General features: G+C 33.0%; 1 protein-coding gene across 4 annotated transcripts in view; it reads left to right on the top strand.

Moving 5' to 3' along the window:
• LOC134846985 (WD repeat-containing protein 19-like) overlaps positions 1-16,709 on the top strand; it is a 107,313-nt gene that overhangs the window by 14,664 nt on the left and 75,940 nt on the right. For all 4 annotated transcript variants that reach the window (XM_063864458.1, XM_063864460.1, XM_063864459.1 and 1 more), the window contains exons 5-7: positions 7,468-7,554; positions 7,934-8,046; positions 8,634-8,807. In XM_063864458.1, coding sequence (XP_063720528.1) covers positions 7,468-7,554; positions 7,934-8,046; positions 8,634-8,807 — 374 coding nt within the window. The remainder of the gene's footprint in view (positions 1-7,467; positions 7,555-7,933; positions 8,047-8,633; positions 8,808-16,709) is intronic.

Raw genomic sequence — 16,709 nt, 5'->3', positions numbered from 1 at the left:
TATAGAGTTTTGATATTTATTTTCTGCTGATGGTTTCCAAATTATGTAGTCTACTGTGCATACGTGACTGGTATATCTATCGTGGATCCTATGTGGGCGTTACATGAATTTTTTTCATATGTTTTTAACTAAAGAGTTTACTATTTTTTGGAACTATTTTTTCCAACAAACAATTTTTTAATGGATAAAAAGAAAGCAATTCTGTGAATCAACATACATATTTTGAGTTTTTATGAAATTGAAATTTTTGTTCTGTTTTAAAGTTGCTGTATTCGAACCTAACTCCAGTTTTCTATATTTTCATTTATTCCGAATACCCCGTTTACTCGGCTTTAAATGTTGCGGCTATCGGCATAACAATTTTAATTGTTGTCATTTGAAGGGTGAAGTTCTTTTTAATTTGCGTGCCTGCTGCGTGGCATGTGAAAATGGACTAAAATTCAAATGGTAGCCTCAAATTTTATGCATGTTGTTTTTTACTCAACTCTACCCCAGTTTTGTTAGCTTACTCACCGATCATAAACTACTCCTGTTTAATGCTTATCAAATACTAGTAACTGTCTTTCGCAACATGTTTTTTCCAAAATGATATTCGAAAATGAGATAAATCTTTGAACTTTTTGTTGGAATTAGTTTTAACACAAGCGGAGCAGATGCTGGGACGTATGACTCCTAGTCTTGAAATCGGAAATCAATTCTAGCTCATTGCAGATCTTTTTTGAACATTTTCAATCAAAATTTTGATATTTTTTGCATAATTTTTGTCATATTTTTAGCATATTTTTTGTCAAAATGACTTAGTGCTGATTTAAATTATCCAAATTAGACAAAATGATTAAAACTTGAATTTTCAAACAAGTTTTTTCAAATTGGGTTAAGATTAGACAAAAACAGAACAAAAATTGCTTAGAATTTCATCATATTAATATGGTGCAATTTTTTCTCCGAAGTTCTCAACCAAAAATTTACTCCAACAATTGATCATTTTGGAAACATCAAGGAATCACCATAACGGCGCAAACTTTTGATTTAATCTTTAAACTACCTGTTCTCAAGTTTAGACCAGAAGATAGCGTTTTTTATGTCCACGCATCCCCGCCAAAATGAGCATTTATGCGAATTGGGAAATAAGGAATTCGACTGGAAAATCAGATATCAAAACTTTTAAATGAGACTTCCTTATCGAAATTCTGGATAGAATTTACCTAAGGATTACTTTTTCAAAACGAAGCTCGTAGAAAAACTTGGAAAACGTAAAATATATTTTAGACGGATATTACATATAGAATGTTTTTGGCTTTTTTCAATTAATCAAGAATTACGCTGAAACTACTTTGTTAATTGATGAGAAATATATATCACAAGAAGCTTCTTTAAATCAGCACTGTATCTTGTCATCCTTTTTTCGTGATGTATCACAGAAATTGCGAAATTCCGCTTCGCCTCTGAATTGCCTTGAAATTCAATAATTTGCAAATCAAGTTATCTGGACCTTTTTAACAAAATTCATGTTGACCTTTGCCTATGATCGCGATTTGAAACTGCTAGTGATAAATCATGTGATTTTCAATGGCCTTTATATTTATAGCAAACAATTTTCTACATCCCTGGCTTTGAAATTAAACGCTACCGTCAATAGTTCTCAATTTGGTTCAAGATTCTCAGATAAGAAATCTTTTTGAAATCAATTGAAGTTTTTTTATTTACAATTCGGTGCAAGTTGCCCAGATTCAGAATTTTTATTAGTTTTACAATAATCTCTCATAATTAGTACTTCTCTCTTATAAGGTTTTCCCAAAGTTTTCGAAGAAAGCCCTTCATTCGATTTCTATCAAATTATTTTGACGTATGTATAGTTTGTCGTTGTTAAAAATAAGATTATATTAAGTTTTTACGAGTGCGATTAGCAAGAGTTATCAAACCGGAATATAGTCTTTTTTGGGGTTAACAACTAGTTTAACAAAATCAGTTAAAGAAAGTTATGGTGCTTCTATGCTGCTGACATGTCAATTTCATGAAAATTCGAATTTAAATACCGGGTACTAGTTACTACTCATGCTATATCTAGAACTCAAAATTCTGGTTGTATAATTGTAGAGTTTTGATATTAATTTTCTTCTGATAGTTTTTCGGCTTTATGGTTGTCGTCCTAAACTTTGTTGGTTGAGTTTCCAAGTTATGTAGTCTACTTTGCACACGCTTCTTGTATTGATATCGCGGATCCTATGTGGTTGTTACATGTTTCAGCGTATTGGATGTCGGCTTCAATTCGCTCGGCCGAATTACCGGTTTTTTTTCTTAGGATGCAGTACTTTTGAGATAATAAGACTCTGGCACTAATTTTTGTGTGCTCAAATTCAAATTTGTAAATGATTTTCTCGTTTTTCCACTTCCGTCTTCAGTTGTATCATCGTTCGAAATTCTGTTTGCTTATTTTTTACCATCATGTTGCACTCATCCTATAATTGTTGTATCGCAAGTGGCGCGAAGCTCAGCTTTGCTTCTGTGTTTGAATTTCAAGTCCTTTGAATTCAATTTGCTACATGGAAAGCAAAAACGCTCTGCAGTTGCAAAATCGTGAAAAATGGAACATTGGACTGTAACAAAGCTCAAAGCTTCAACTCTTCCTACTCGAAAAAGCAATTTCATAAGTTAAATTTAACTGGCAATCGGTCTTGAGGGTTGCTCATAACGTTAGTTTTTGAAAATAGTGTTAGCTATATAAATCAGTTCATATCGATCGTTAGCTCACACTGAGTTACTATTTTGAAAATGACAATCAGAGATTTTTTCAATCAATTGTCTCCAAATAGATGCCTGTTCACTTCGTTTTTGAATTTTTTTTTGTGTAATAGACGTATAAAATATATTTTCCGTTTGCCAAGTTTTTCTGCGAGCTTCGTTTAAAAAAGTAATCCTTAGCTGAATTCTATCCAAATTTTCGATAACGAAGTCTCATTTAAACGTTTTGATATCTCATTTTCCAGTGAATACCTTATTTCCCAATTCGTATAAATGCTCAATTTGACGGGGATGCGTGGACATAAAAAACGCTATCTTCTGGTCTTAACTTAAGAACAAGTAGTTGAAAGGGTAAATGAAAAGTTTGCGCCGTTGTGGTGATTCCTTCTTGTTTTTCTGAGTTTGTAAAGTTTGTTTGTAAGAAAATGGCCTGTTTAATATCAATAGGAGCTAGACATAAAAAGAATTATAAGTAACCTATGTTTCATTTTTGCCTGGTTATGTTAAACCCAATAAATTCATCATTTTGATCAATATTGATTGTAGTTTCAGAAAATGCCCAGACCAGGGACTTTCACTGTGAATTAAGTTAAGAAAACCAAATACAGAAAAATTTTTTTAGAGTAGTTTTCCATTTACGGGGTAGGGTCATACTAAATTAGTCAGATTAATGCTGAAAGTTTTTAATTGGTTCTGATCTTCTCCCACCTTTTTCAGCATCGGAGACGGAACGGAAAATAATCGTCTGTTTTAAAAGGTTTTTAACCCAGTGTAACTGGAGCATCATTAGCAAATCAGTTTCAGGTCATTAGTGCTCTTAGGTCTAATAAACACTCTCTAAAAATTGAAGTTGTCAAGGTAGCAGTAAACAGCAGAAGTAAGAAATTGCTCTGCACAAAATATAACATAACTAAATTTGCTGTATGTTCGTGTGAAAAAACGGTTGTGGCAATTATAAAAAAAAATGTGTCAATTATAACGGATTTTCAAAAAGTATACTCTTGTTTTTGAAACAAAATAAAAGAAAGTAAATTTGTTTTCTACCTTTTGCTTCAAAAAAATGTTTTTGGTTGTTTTGTTGTTGAAATATGTAATTTGTCTTCTCCATTCTGATATGTAAAGGAGCAGAGCAGAGCAGTTGTCATTTAACGATTGTTGTTATAATCTGAACTTCAATCAACCTGCATATCCTAGTTGTCTTTATGTAAAAAAAGTACCTTCTGCTGTTAAAAATGTACCATAAAATTTACTTTGAAGTGCATATTCAACAGTTTTTTGTATATTTCTGTTGCAAGTTGTTGTAGGACAGGACTTTTTCTTGTCGTAACGGAACATAAAATAAGATTTTGTGTAAGAGTCTTAGAGAAAAACAAAACGCATATTTTCCTGTCTTTGACCTTTATGACATGCATCGTTAATTTGAGACACGAAAGAAAATTTTACCACTGGTGTGATGATGATGAGGCTCTTGAGGCCATAATTTCAATCGGTTCACTGAGTCCACTTCATTTTTTACCGATGATCGAAAATGATTTGCTAGCGGTTGACTTGCTAAGTTTAAAGTAATGAAGTAACATGCAGTGATTTAGTCAATTAACTGTGCACAAATGTTTTGCCTCGGGGCCTGATTTGGGTTCAGATTCGATAAACTGGGTAAGTTTCAAGAAGTGACCAGGTTCAGGTGAACGATCAGTCTTTAATGAATCCAGGAGTAGAGTAACCGGTTGTTGTACGAGTGACACAGGAGGCTGTGACTGGGTCAGAAGCGGCTAGCTCCTGTGTTTAATTGCCTGTAGCAATTGTTCTTTTTAGGTAGATTCCTTTAGACGGAATGACGAGTTGACCGATTTTCATTTAAAAGTGTAAACTTAGATTGAGGTGAAAACAAAATCAGCGTTGATGAAAGCAAGACAAATATTGAGCTCGTCCTAAACCTCGAAATTCATTAGAAAGCAAAAAAGGACAAAAGTATCCTTACGATTAGCAAAAGTAGTGTAATCGGGTAGAAGACTTTTCCTGTAAGCTAATTTTTTGGAGCGTTCAACAGATCCGAAGTAAAACAGTGCCGAAACTGAAAATGTGTTCAACAGCGCCGAAAGTTGATGATATTTGCAAATTTTGAGTTTTCTTTGTGAATTATTGGCACATTAGCTTGAATACTGTTTTATCTTGAATATAATTGTTTGTTTTTTTTCTCGTGCTATTGTTTTTTTTGGAAACCAGAGCCTTTTCTTTTTCATAGATCTAATTGTAGCGACATTTTTGAAGTTTTTTCGGTTTATCTGGTGTAGCGCCTTTGTTGTATTTTATCGCAAATGATGCGAAGCTCGACTTCGCCTGTGTTTTGTAATTTCGTTTTTTGTTTTTCCCAAGACTAGTTTAACTTCTTTTGTTGCGACTTGTTTTGATGTGCTTACTGGTTTATTGTATTCAATTATCTTTTGCGTATTTTTCGACGGCGATTAAAAAAATTGAATTCCAGAGCTTTCAAAAGTCTTTTGTTTTCGTTTCTTTTCAAAAGTATTTTTGTTTTCGACTCAACGGAAGTTTATTTAGCTTTTATCGGCTTATTCGCCGCTCGTCCAATGGTTTAAATAAATAATAACGTCGTTATTTGTTTTTCCCGTTATCTTTTCTCCAAATTGGAACTGGTTCCAAATTTCGGAAAATTTTGATGTGGTTTTTCGAAGTTTTTGAGTGGTATCGCATGTGGTGCGAAGCTACACGTCACCTCTGCTCAATCTTCTGTCATTTTGCGTCAACATTTTTCCATCTTTACACAAGCCATGCTTGTGCGATAGTATGAACTATCTTTTTTTTTCAATCTAATTCGCCAATATTGTTGCGATAAAATGTGTTCATTTTGAAAGTGTTCATTTTGATCAATAATCAGCTACTAAGAACAGCCAATGCTAAAGATTTTAACACAGACTTTTACTGTTCCGACTTTCGTAACGAAAACAACGGAATATTTGTGCTCGTGGTAACTAGCCATTTTTGATGGAGTTTTTAACTAGCCATTTTTGACGGAATTTTTAACGAGCCATTTTTAACTAGACATTTTTGACGGAATTTTAATATCATTCAAATAGTATTGTTGTCCTGAGCTTGATTTTGGAAAGATATTTCACCTGTGATCATTTTTTTCGTAAAATTACGGGGGTTTAAAAATCGCCATTTTGGCCATTTTGACCAATTTGGGGCAATTAACGCGCGATGTATTTCGCGCCATTAACGCGTAAGCGGAGATTTAATCCGTCATAGAAATTGTTCCAAATTGGTTGAAGGAGGAGGCTTATTTGCCAGTATTGATTCGTTACTAGGAGCGAAATTAATCACTTCGTACTTAATATGGCGTGTGGGGGGACGATTTTCACAAAAAATCTCAAATTAAAAAAAAAATTCATTTTTTTATTTAGTTTTTTCAAGTTATTACTGCTACATAGACTTCTCTATACATTGAGGCATGTTAGTTGGTTAATCAATTATTTTTTTTTCAAACTGACTGGTACTGCTAATGCATCATAATTGGCGTGCGTCACTAAAGAATTTTTGTAGACTCAAAGTTTTAATCTTTCAGTTTTTCACAGAAGCGTTATCGGTCATATTTTTGCTTGTGTATGCGAAGTGCAACTTCGCCTCTGTGTAAAAGTATTTTCTTTCAATTGTACGATTTTTAGCCTTAGAAATGTTGAGATCTCTCGTTTGATTCTGCGAAGATTTGTTTTCTGGTGGCGTCATCATTCCAAGATGTTGCCGCTCTGGACCCATCTAGAATAGTTTTCAAGAATATTTGTTCTGCTCCGGATTTTGCTGTTTTTTAATCTTTCAAGTCTGAAGCAACTGAACTATGCAACTGTATCTTATCTGATCTCATGATAATGAAGCGTCAAACCTACCTCAAACCTTAGATGTTGAACTAATTACACAAGTAGGCCTGTTTTTGTTCAACTGTTGAAAAGCTGGTATGTTTTGCTTTTCGTTTGAGGTTCATGAAAAAATTTCGAATCCGAGTTATAAAAATGGAAAAACTAAGATGGGAAAATATAGATGCAAAACTTTTATCGAAATACAATAATTTGAAAGATTGCTTAGGGGGGACTTAAACTGATGTCTGAATGAGTCAATTTTCAGTTTCTTAGAAAATATCAAGAATTTTGAATTTTTGAAAGTTTTGATGACGTTTTCTAGAATAACTAGGCGGCAAAAAATGCGAGCTCGAGAAAAAAATGGTAAATTGCTTAAATGCCAAGAAATCAAATATTTCAGTTATTTTCAGCAAATTTGATTATTTGTCAAAATATTTATGTTTTTTTTTTGCAATTTTTTTTATATTATTTAAATGTACATCACTGCGTAGAGATGTAGTTTTTTTTTTAAAAATGATCATCTAATTCTATTTATTTGAGTTAGTGAATTTTCGAGTTTATGAGTTGCAGTTTCGACTCTGTATCAAAAAAACTTCTACCAAAATTGATTTGAGTCTAAAAAACTGATTCGAATTTTCGGTAACCGGAAAATTAGAAGGCGTTGTCTTCGAATCATTTAACTTGAAAGTTTTTAAAGCTGATATGTCTACTTGAAGTCATATGTTGTACGCGAGTCCAAGAATTGTCAGAAGTATTGAAGAAGTTTCCCAGTGGCTGCGGGGTCGCAACATTGTGCTCCCCGTCTATCAACTGGCTACTCTTCTTTGTAATTGTTATTGTATTCTGGTTTGTTTAGCTGGGAGTGCGTGCTGACCCGAGTATGGTGGAGTTCTCAGACATGAAGATGGACGAGAAATTACATGTGGATGGACAGGACAATACTGTAAGTGAACATACTTTCCTAATTCTACTACACTCGTCTTGGTCATAGTCGTAATAATTTGATAAATGAGATGCTGCGCAATTTTAGCAGACGTTTTTTTTTTACAAAAACTAATCTTTTCTTTTACAAAAAAAAAGATCTTTTTAAATATGATCATTGTAAAATTCTTTAAATGCCAGACCCAAATATCCATAATGCTGCTGCATGTAAGATTTGTATGACCTCAATGTTTGTGAAGTATTGCTATGAACATCTTGTTGCTTGTCTATGCGGTTATTGTGTTTTAAAAATTAGGTCGGGTCTAATTATGGAGCAGTTCAGGGTAGAATAAGGTCAGGGTATAACTGGGTAAGTTGGAAGTGTACTTAATTCATTTCAGATATCGGCAGTGATTGGGGGCAAGACTCTGTTGCTTCTCAATCTGCATGATGTGGATAATCCTATCGAGCTGGCTTTTCAGTCCAAGTACGGCACCATCGTCACCTACAAATGGTAGACTACCCATTCTTATCCTTATTGTTTCTAACCTGTGAAAAATGGGGAGGAGCTCGGTATTCGGATGTTTTAGTTTTTTTTGTTGTCTACGCAAAATCAGGTATCACAAATAATCATCTGAATGGGTTGCGTAATATATCATATTATAGCCCTTCCAGTCGTGATTTAAACGACATTGAAAAGTTTTGAAAAGTTGTCTCAGTATCGAGAAAAACAGGTTTAAATTTTTTGCTTTGTCTCAATTCTAGCGAATATAGCGAGCGAGCAGGCTTACTATAGCTTATTTCTATTACTTAATATCTTACAATAGCTTGATTTAAGCCGTGAAAACGTTTACTCGAGCTTCATTTCCATTTTTTGTGCATGTCCTAATTGTGCAAATTGGGTTCTGACACTACATAGGTGAATTTGTGTCAAGTTTAAAGTTGTAAATAGTTTAAATAGTATATCGATTAGACTATTTTTTAGCCAAGTTAGACATGACCAAACTGCAATAACCTTTTTCGAACACGAGCTGATTTTTCGCCAAATTTACAAGTCTGAGATACTTAAAAAATGTATACCATCAACCTATCTGACTTCAGGTATGGCGACGGGTACTTGATGTTGGGCTTCTCTCTGGGCTATTTCATCATGATCTCCACCCACATGAAGGAGATAGGCCAGGAGCTGTTCCAGACTAAAGCGCACAAGAGCACACTGTCAGCTGTGGATTTGAACTGGCGCATGAACAAAGTGGCAGTGGCTGGGGACTCGTGGTTAGTAACAAAGACCGGATCTTTCACAACCTCCCCCCCATTTGAAATTTAAGTTTGGAAAACTATTTTAACGTCGTCAAAATGCTAGGAAATTTGGCATGGGCGAACAAACTGACAATTGTCAATAGTGAGCAGGTTTGTTCTTCATAGGTTACATCGTAACTTCACGCATTTAGTCGTCATAAAACTTAATGCATTACAACAAAGAGAATGGAAAAGTAGAAATGTGGGGGAGGGGTGGAATACCGACAATAAAAGCGATTTACTGTTGTTGCTGTCAGATAAATCAAACCTCTTGTTCCGGTACATCGACAGTTGCTTTCAAAACTAGCCTATGAATAACAAATAAATGCCTGTGCAATTTGAACCCTAAGTTTTGTTTAAATTGTACCATGGGAAAAAAGTTTAAACGATTACCTAGCCAATTTTTGATCTGATGGCAGGAGTTATGGTCTGACCATGTGATTCCAAGCGAGATGATGAAAAAATCATCTTTTGTTTTGTGAATACAGAAACTTCGGTAATTTCCCTCAAAATTCCGATGATCAAAGTCGAGCTGGAAACAAAATCTGTTTAATCACTTTCTTGTTGGAAATAACAGTGCGTCAATACAGCGACTTGTTTTTTAAAAATCAACATGTTCTAATTCTTGACAAATATTTGCACTTAAATGATGTCAGGCATTTAAAGATACTGCTTAAGTTCTATTGCGCTTGCGTAGTTAAAATTACTTAGGAACAAAGTATAGGCATTTTTCTTTTTCGATTAATTTAGAAAATGGGAAAATGCAGCTCAAACTGTAGTTTGGATTTAGTAGTTTTCACGTAGGTAGCTTATCTTGTCGATTCGTTTGATTGTTTACTCAACTCAGCGAAGTGTCTTTTTTACGGTATCCATTTTTCTAAACTGAGTTGCAAATAAAGGTTGTCATTATTTGATGGAACCTTTGCTACTTTATATCTGGTTAACTTTTGTCATAAGTTTTTTGGTGGCTAGTTTTTGTTTGATACAAACAGGTATTATGAAAATGTATGGGATGTTGGAACCTGATCTAAACTATATTTTATGATTGGATAAATTAAATGTTTTACCAATGTAAAGTATTTAATATTAACCAATCATGATCCATCTAACTAACAACCCACTTATTTGTAAGTGCTGAAGTTACTTGTAATTTCAGCACCAGAGAGATTTGAATTTAACTTAGAAATTAGTTGGACTCTCCCGAGCACTTCAGCAGCCGCAATAAACCAGTATACCCTAGATCTATTGAGCCTAGCAGAGACTAGTTAAACAACCTGAGACTAGATAGTATAAGAGTAAGATTAGGATCGGTATTAGACTAAGAAGTTGCACGAATCTATCCGGCCGAAAATAAGATAGCGTGACGAGCAGACGGTGTACCCTATCCGAAATTACTCTATGAGTTATACACCCCAGTCTTAACTCATCTGGTGCGACCATAAGTCTCGAACAAGACCTTACTAGATTAGAATTAACCAAAAATAGATTAGAAATTAGACAAAAACATTTACAAAATGTTATACGACAATAATTTAATTGAAATGTCTCTCCGACTCAATAGATCCGAGCCAATATTCCGAACCATAATAGAACTACCCGGAATTGGAAGAAGACATCGAACCAAAGACGACATACGACAAAGTAGAAACTTGCCGTATAGTTATATGATAGTTCGGCAAAAGCCAGAACAAACTTTTATATTTCGAATACTACTTGCAATGAATTTAGATTTCCATTTGCAAACATAAAACCTTGAAGTTACCCTTCAAAATCAATACAGGCGCTAAACAAAATTAATATTATACAATAACGATTGATAAAAAGATCTAAGATCGTTTTCTTAAAATTCTGCAGTATTATACAAAACATGTTTGAAAAATATTTATTGGAAAATAAAAATAAAAATTAGTAGCATGACAATAAATGGTTAGTAATCATAAATCATCCTGTTGTTCCAGCTTCATCACCTAAAACATAACAGCAATCATAAACCCACTAATATCATCAAAACACTAAATCTTTCCTTTACACAAAATTAAAAAATTTATTAAAACTTAAAGTCACTTAATTTTAAAACCAGATCATCAAGGCTTATCCTTGGATCTTAAATCATTTTCTACTTAATTAAATTTTAAATTTGATCATCAAGGCTTATCCTTGGATCAAACAGAACAACTTTGTTCTCCCCCACCCACTTAATTAGTGTCTAACGACCTCAAACGTCGATTCACTACCCAACCCTTTCTAAAGACCCAAGACTAATAGAAATTTTTAAACAAAACTAATCATTCAAATTAGGATAAACAGTGAAGAACTTCGGTTATTCATCCTTCACTTGACCCCTCCTCTTACCAGACCCAGGATAAATCTTAGACTTAGTAAGTTTAAAATAGTATCTAACGAACTACTCGCGTTCTAATTATACCTGAACCTTGTGGATCGATTTACTATTCTCCAACCCTTGAACACAATCACTACCCCTAAGTAAGATTAAGTAAGTTAACACCTTAGCTTATACTAGTCACGAGAAAGTAAAAATCATTCTCCGGAATCGATATACTTTTCTCTCCAACCCTGAACAAATAGACCCAGGTTAAGCTAACCAAAAAATCGTAAGAACTAACAGTTTAAGTCAATAGAAATCATTTAACAACCTTTTGCATCCGTCATTCTAAACCTTATGTCATTTAAAAACCTAGGAAATAAACAAACAATCATTTTACACAATTGTGAAATAGATAACAAAAAATACGACCTTGTAATCACACCTCATACACAAACAGTTGGATACATTCGCACAAAACGACAAACACTAAAGAGAAAAATAATAACTAAACAAAGACAAATAACACGAAAAAGATTTTCAAAAAATCGAAACGCATTTTCAGAATCAGAAACCAACAGTTTAGACGAACTTTACAAACTAAAAGAATCAATAGATAAAAATTACCCACTTCACGATCAATTATATTTTTCTGACTCAGAAACAACTTCAAATTCATCACAAAGAGGAAAAAGAAGAATAAAAAAACAGTACAAACAAAAACCAGTACATCTATACAATTGGAATCAACCAATTCGACACATTAATAACTACATATTAACAGTTATCGAACGAAAAAATGAGTTCAACGCACACCCCAGGTGACGAAACTCCAGATGATGATGAAATCTTTCCCTTTATAGTAGACGCAGATACTGATAGAGGACAACACATATTTTGTCAAAATTTACTCGTAAATTTATTTGAACCCGGAATCAGTCCATGTAAAACAGAGTTCCCCGATGTAAAAATCAAAAGACAAATCATAGATCACTATCTAAAAGATATATGCAACATAACACAACAGTATGGAATCTACTCCATAGAATTCACCTCACCAAACCATAATAATAGAACATATACTATTCAAACAGACGATCTTGATTTAGAATTTTCAAAAGTTTTTTCAGAATATATAAAAAGCATCCAATACCATAACTCACAAAGAGCAAACTCCATTTTCACTAATGAAGTTTTCGCAATAATATATAGTTATATTTCGATATTAGAAAACGAAATCCCATTAACAAATGTCTCACCGACAGAAACATCTAAACATTTAAGAGTACGACATGAAATCACACTACTCTCTAGTTATTTAAACATCATTAAAGAAAATTTCACGAAAGACGACGTTTCACAACATACCAAACACGATTTACAAAAAATTTTGGCATGGTTCATAATAGATTATTTCACACACAATATTGATTTAATTGCACAAGCAAGAAAAAATTTTAGACCCCAAAATTCGAACGATGATACCGCTATCACAGAACAATCAGATTATGTTTGGGACCCCGAATGGTCTCATCCCGCATTTATAAGCTTCCCACAATCAATCTCAAGTCAAGCAATAAGTACGATATCTTACATAAGAGATTATGTAAGAGTAATACCATTAACAATTGATGCAACACCATTAAACTATAATACATTTTTACCCGATACACAAAATAATAGTTTAAACTCTACAGTCATACACAATGAAAACCTCAATGGAACTAGGAATCTTACTCAACAAGATATCCAGACACCATCACACTTCATAAATGAAGAAATTGTACACACAACAACTACACAACAAAGTATTTCACCAATACGCCCAAATTTAACAACACCAAGAAATACAAATCCTTCACAAACACAGGTAACCTTACAATCAACCGTTAAACCTTCGGTTGCCCCTAAATATTCACATATGGATTACCAAACATACAAACCCATGACAATACCATCAAAAACACGCAAAACATTCACTAGAAACAACTTTGCAGACCATAATTATAATTATACACATCCATCAAAAACAAATTATCAACCACAAAGAAATTTTAATCAATATACAAAACCTCGAAACTGGGATAACCCAACGGCCCAATATAATTCCACAAATTTTCAACCAAATCCTCCACAGGATCGCAGTGGAAATTACCCATTTTTTCAACAAAATAAAAATAAAAAACAAACATCTTATCAAATGGATTATTTATCCTCAGATGAAGATTTCTTACAACCAGATATATTTGCACCAAATACTCAAGAATATCGTAGACAAGGAATACAGAAAACACGTACAAATCATAGAAATTTTTCTCCACAATCAATAGATGCACAATATCAACAACCAATTCAACAACAAAATCCAATTAATATACAATCTTTTCAACCAATTCAACAACAAAATCCAATGACTACACACTCGTATCAACCATCACAAATGCAAAATGAAATACCACTCCCGTATTATCTTCAACAACATGAAATAACAAGAAACCAACTTTCAAATTTTTCTCAAATGCCAAATGCAGCTGAATCATTACAAATGACAATGAATCCATACCTTATGGGTGGATCATCAATAACATCAAATAAACCTTTAATGGTTTTTACAGGAACAGACCCTGAATACTCTGTAGAAGATTATTTAAATGCAGTAACAGCAAATTTGATTTTAAATATAGGACCTGAACCAATTAATACACCCCTACATCAAAACTGGATACATCGACGCACAGCGTTGATACAAACAACCTTAGATGGCGCAGCCCAAAAATGGTTTTCAGTACTACCTCAAGAAATAAAATCAAACTGGAAAAGATTTACACAAGAATTTTCAAAAATGTTTGACTCCGAAAGAAACAAACAACAACAAAGAGTTTTATGTAATGAAATTCGCAGATTACCAAACGAAACCATCAAGCAAATAGCAGTACGAATCGAAACACTAGTTCGAAAAGCATACTCACTAAATACACATGACTATAAAAACACAAAGATGACAGAAATCTTAATGATGACCTTAACACCACAATTAAGGAAAATAGCAATAAAAAAGAGAGCATCCCATCCTTCTTCAATTCGAGAACCCGATTTAGATTTTAGAAAACTAGTAGACAAACTAGAACAAGCAGAAATCACGATGAAACTAGAAGAAACGGAAAATCTGAAATTACAATACGTTAACAAAATTGAAACGACTCCCACTAATATTAATAATATACAAGAATCAGACACAGATCTCGTTGAAAAAATCACTGAAATACTTAATATTTACGAAAAGAACCCAAACTTTAAAGGCAAACCATCTTTCAAAAAATGGTGTAATTATTGCCGACGATACGGACATAGTATTTCCGAATGTAGACAAAAACAGCAAGATAGCCAAAATAAACCTCAAAAATACAAAGAACCAAATAAATCATTCTATCAATACATGAAAAAAGATCAAAATCTACCAAACAAAAATGTATACAGCAACAACAGTTCAGGAAAACCACTCCCGAACAATACAAGCTATACAAGAAATCAATCCCCATATAACTCAAGTTATAGAGGAAGATCACCAGAACGAAGAAACACGTATAATTCATCACAAAATCACTACAATAGACCGAATAGTCGAAATAACTACTCCAGATCAAATTCAAATACACAACGATTTGTTTCTAGATCTAATTCCCAATCAAGAAATAATTACCATCCAAACAATCAATCACGAAATTCATCATACAATAGGAATAGAAACTACTCCTATAATCGAAACAGAAGTTATTCAAACAACCGAAACCAGAATTACCCGAACAATCGATCAAGGAATAACTCATATAATAGATCGAACTATAACAGACCAAACAATAATTACCAAAACAGATCGCGAAATAATTCACAAAATCGACACCCAAGTTATAATAATCGTTATAGAAATTATTCCCAATCACCACACCGGAATAATAATCACTACAATAACTCTAATAATCGTCATAGAAGTAGTACACCTAAACATCAAAGACAAATCAATCAAGTACAAGCTAACCCAGAAACAACATCAGACCCCCCAGGTATTGATGACACAGTAACTGATACGTTACAACTCAATCAAATAAACTGTACATCATCAGATTCAGAAAGTGATACAGAAAACACTCTTGCTATCAATATGATAAAAGTCGAAAATGACTATGAATCTGTCATATATGAACAACCCTTTCCATCACACATATATGAAAATCAATCAGAATTTCTTCAAAATTATTACACTACACCCATAAATTCCACACCAACAACGCAAGAAATAAATGCAAAAATTACTACAGAACACCCCAATCAAAATGTCAAAACAAAATGCTTAAATACAAACCACATTTATCAAAATATACAAAAAGAACAACCCAAAGAAAAAATTTGGACAATACCATTTCTCTTAGAAAGCCCAAGAAATAAAGAATTTCAACCACCAGACCTTGAAATAGATTTTTTAATTGATTCAGGAGCAGAATCAAACATAATAAACATTCCCACATGGAATGAAATAAAAACTTTACACCCAAAGCTAACACCTCTTGAAACCTCCAGTAAGCTAGCGACAGCACAAGGATCAACATTGATAAACTACGGAAAAATCCAATTATTTCTCCTCCCTACCAGAACAATGGAGCAAAGCAAAATTTTAAATAAGCCATTTAAACAAATATTTCATATCACTGATATTAAATATAATATCATTGGAATACCATTTATTTCGAAGTATATACCAACAATTAACATACTAAATAGTAAAATATTAATCAAAGATAAATATACAAAAACAAAAGAAACATCATTAACATTTTTTCAAAGATTGAATAAACAACCACCATTCTTTTCAAAATTTTATCCGATATTTAACCAACAAAGAAAACACCTGAAACCACTATCAGGAAACATCTATAATTTTTCAATCAAACAAGTTCACCAATATGATAAAGAACAAAACAAACAAAAATTTTATATGTCAGATTTTGAATTCAAACCTATTCATAAATTTTTCAAAATCACAATCTCTTCAATAAAATATTTGAAAAATTCGAATTCAGATATTATTTCCTTACATGTTTATAACAACACACCTTACCAAGTAACATTACCTTTAGGACTTTTAGGATATTGTGAAACTAACGCTACAATATCACCAATACACGAAAAAGCCTATCGCGTAAATAATATACTCCAATTACTAGATATTTGCCAATCTACAATTCTTAATGAAGAATTATCTATAAATAATATAATAAGTAACGAAAACAGAAATACGGATTATTTCACAAAAACTCCATATTTCAAACCTACATTCAACATAAGTAACTACACAGCAGACCAACAGAAATTTTTAACAATGTTTAATTTCCAACATTCACAAATAACACAAGACGAATTCGAAAAGTTAGCCAAACAGCTAATTAAATATTCATCAGTCTATGCAACATCAAAATTCGATGTTGGCAAAATCAGTTCATCACTACATCTCCCATTAAAACCAGACGCAGTTTTCAAAAAACAGAGAGCAAGTAAAGTAC

Source organism: Symsagittifera roscoffensis, chromosome 5 (genome assembly GCF_963678635.1).
Source record: "Symsagittifera roscoffensis chromosome 5, txSymRosc1.1, whole genome shotgun sequence".
In the NCBI taxonomy this organism is placed as follows: Eukaryota; Metazoa; Xenacoelomorpha; order Acoela; family Convolutidae; genus Symsagittifera; species Symsagittifera roscoffensis.
Note: the sequence above shows the minus strand (reverse complement) of the source record. Positions and strands in the feature narration are given on the sequence as shown.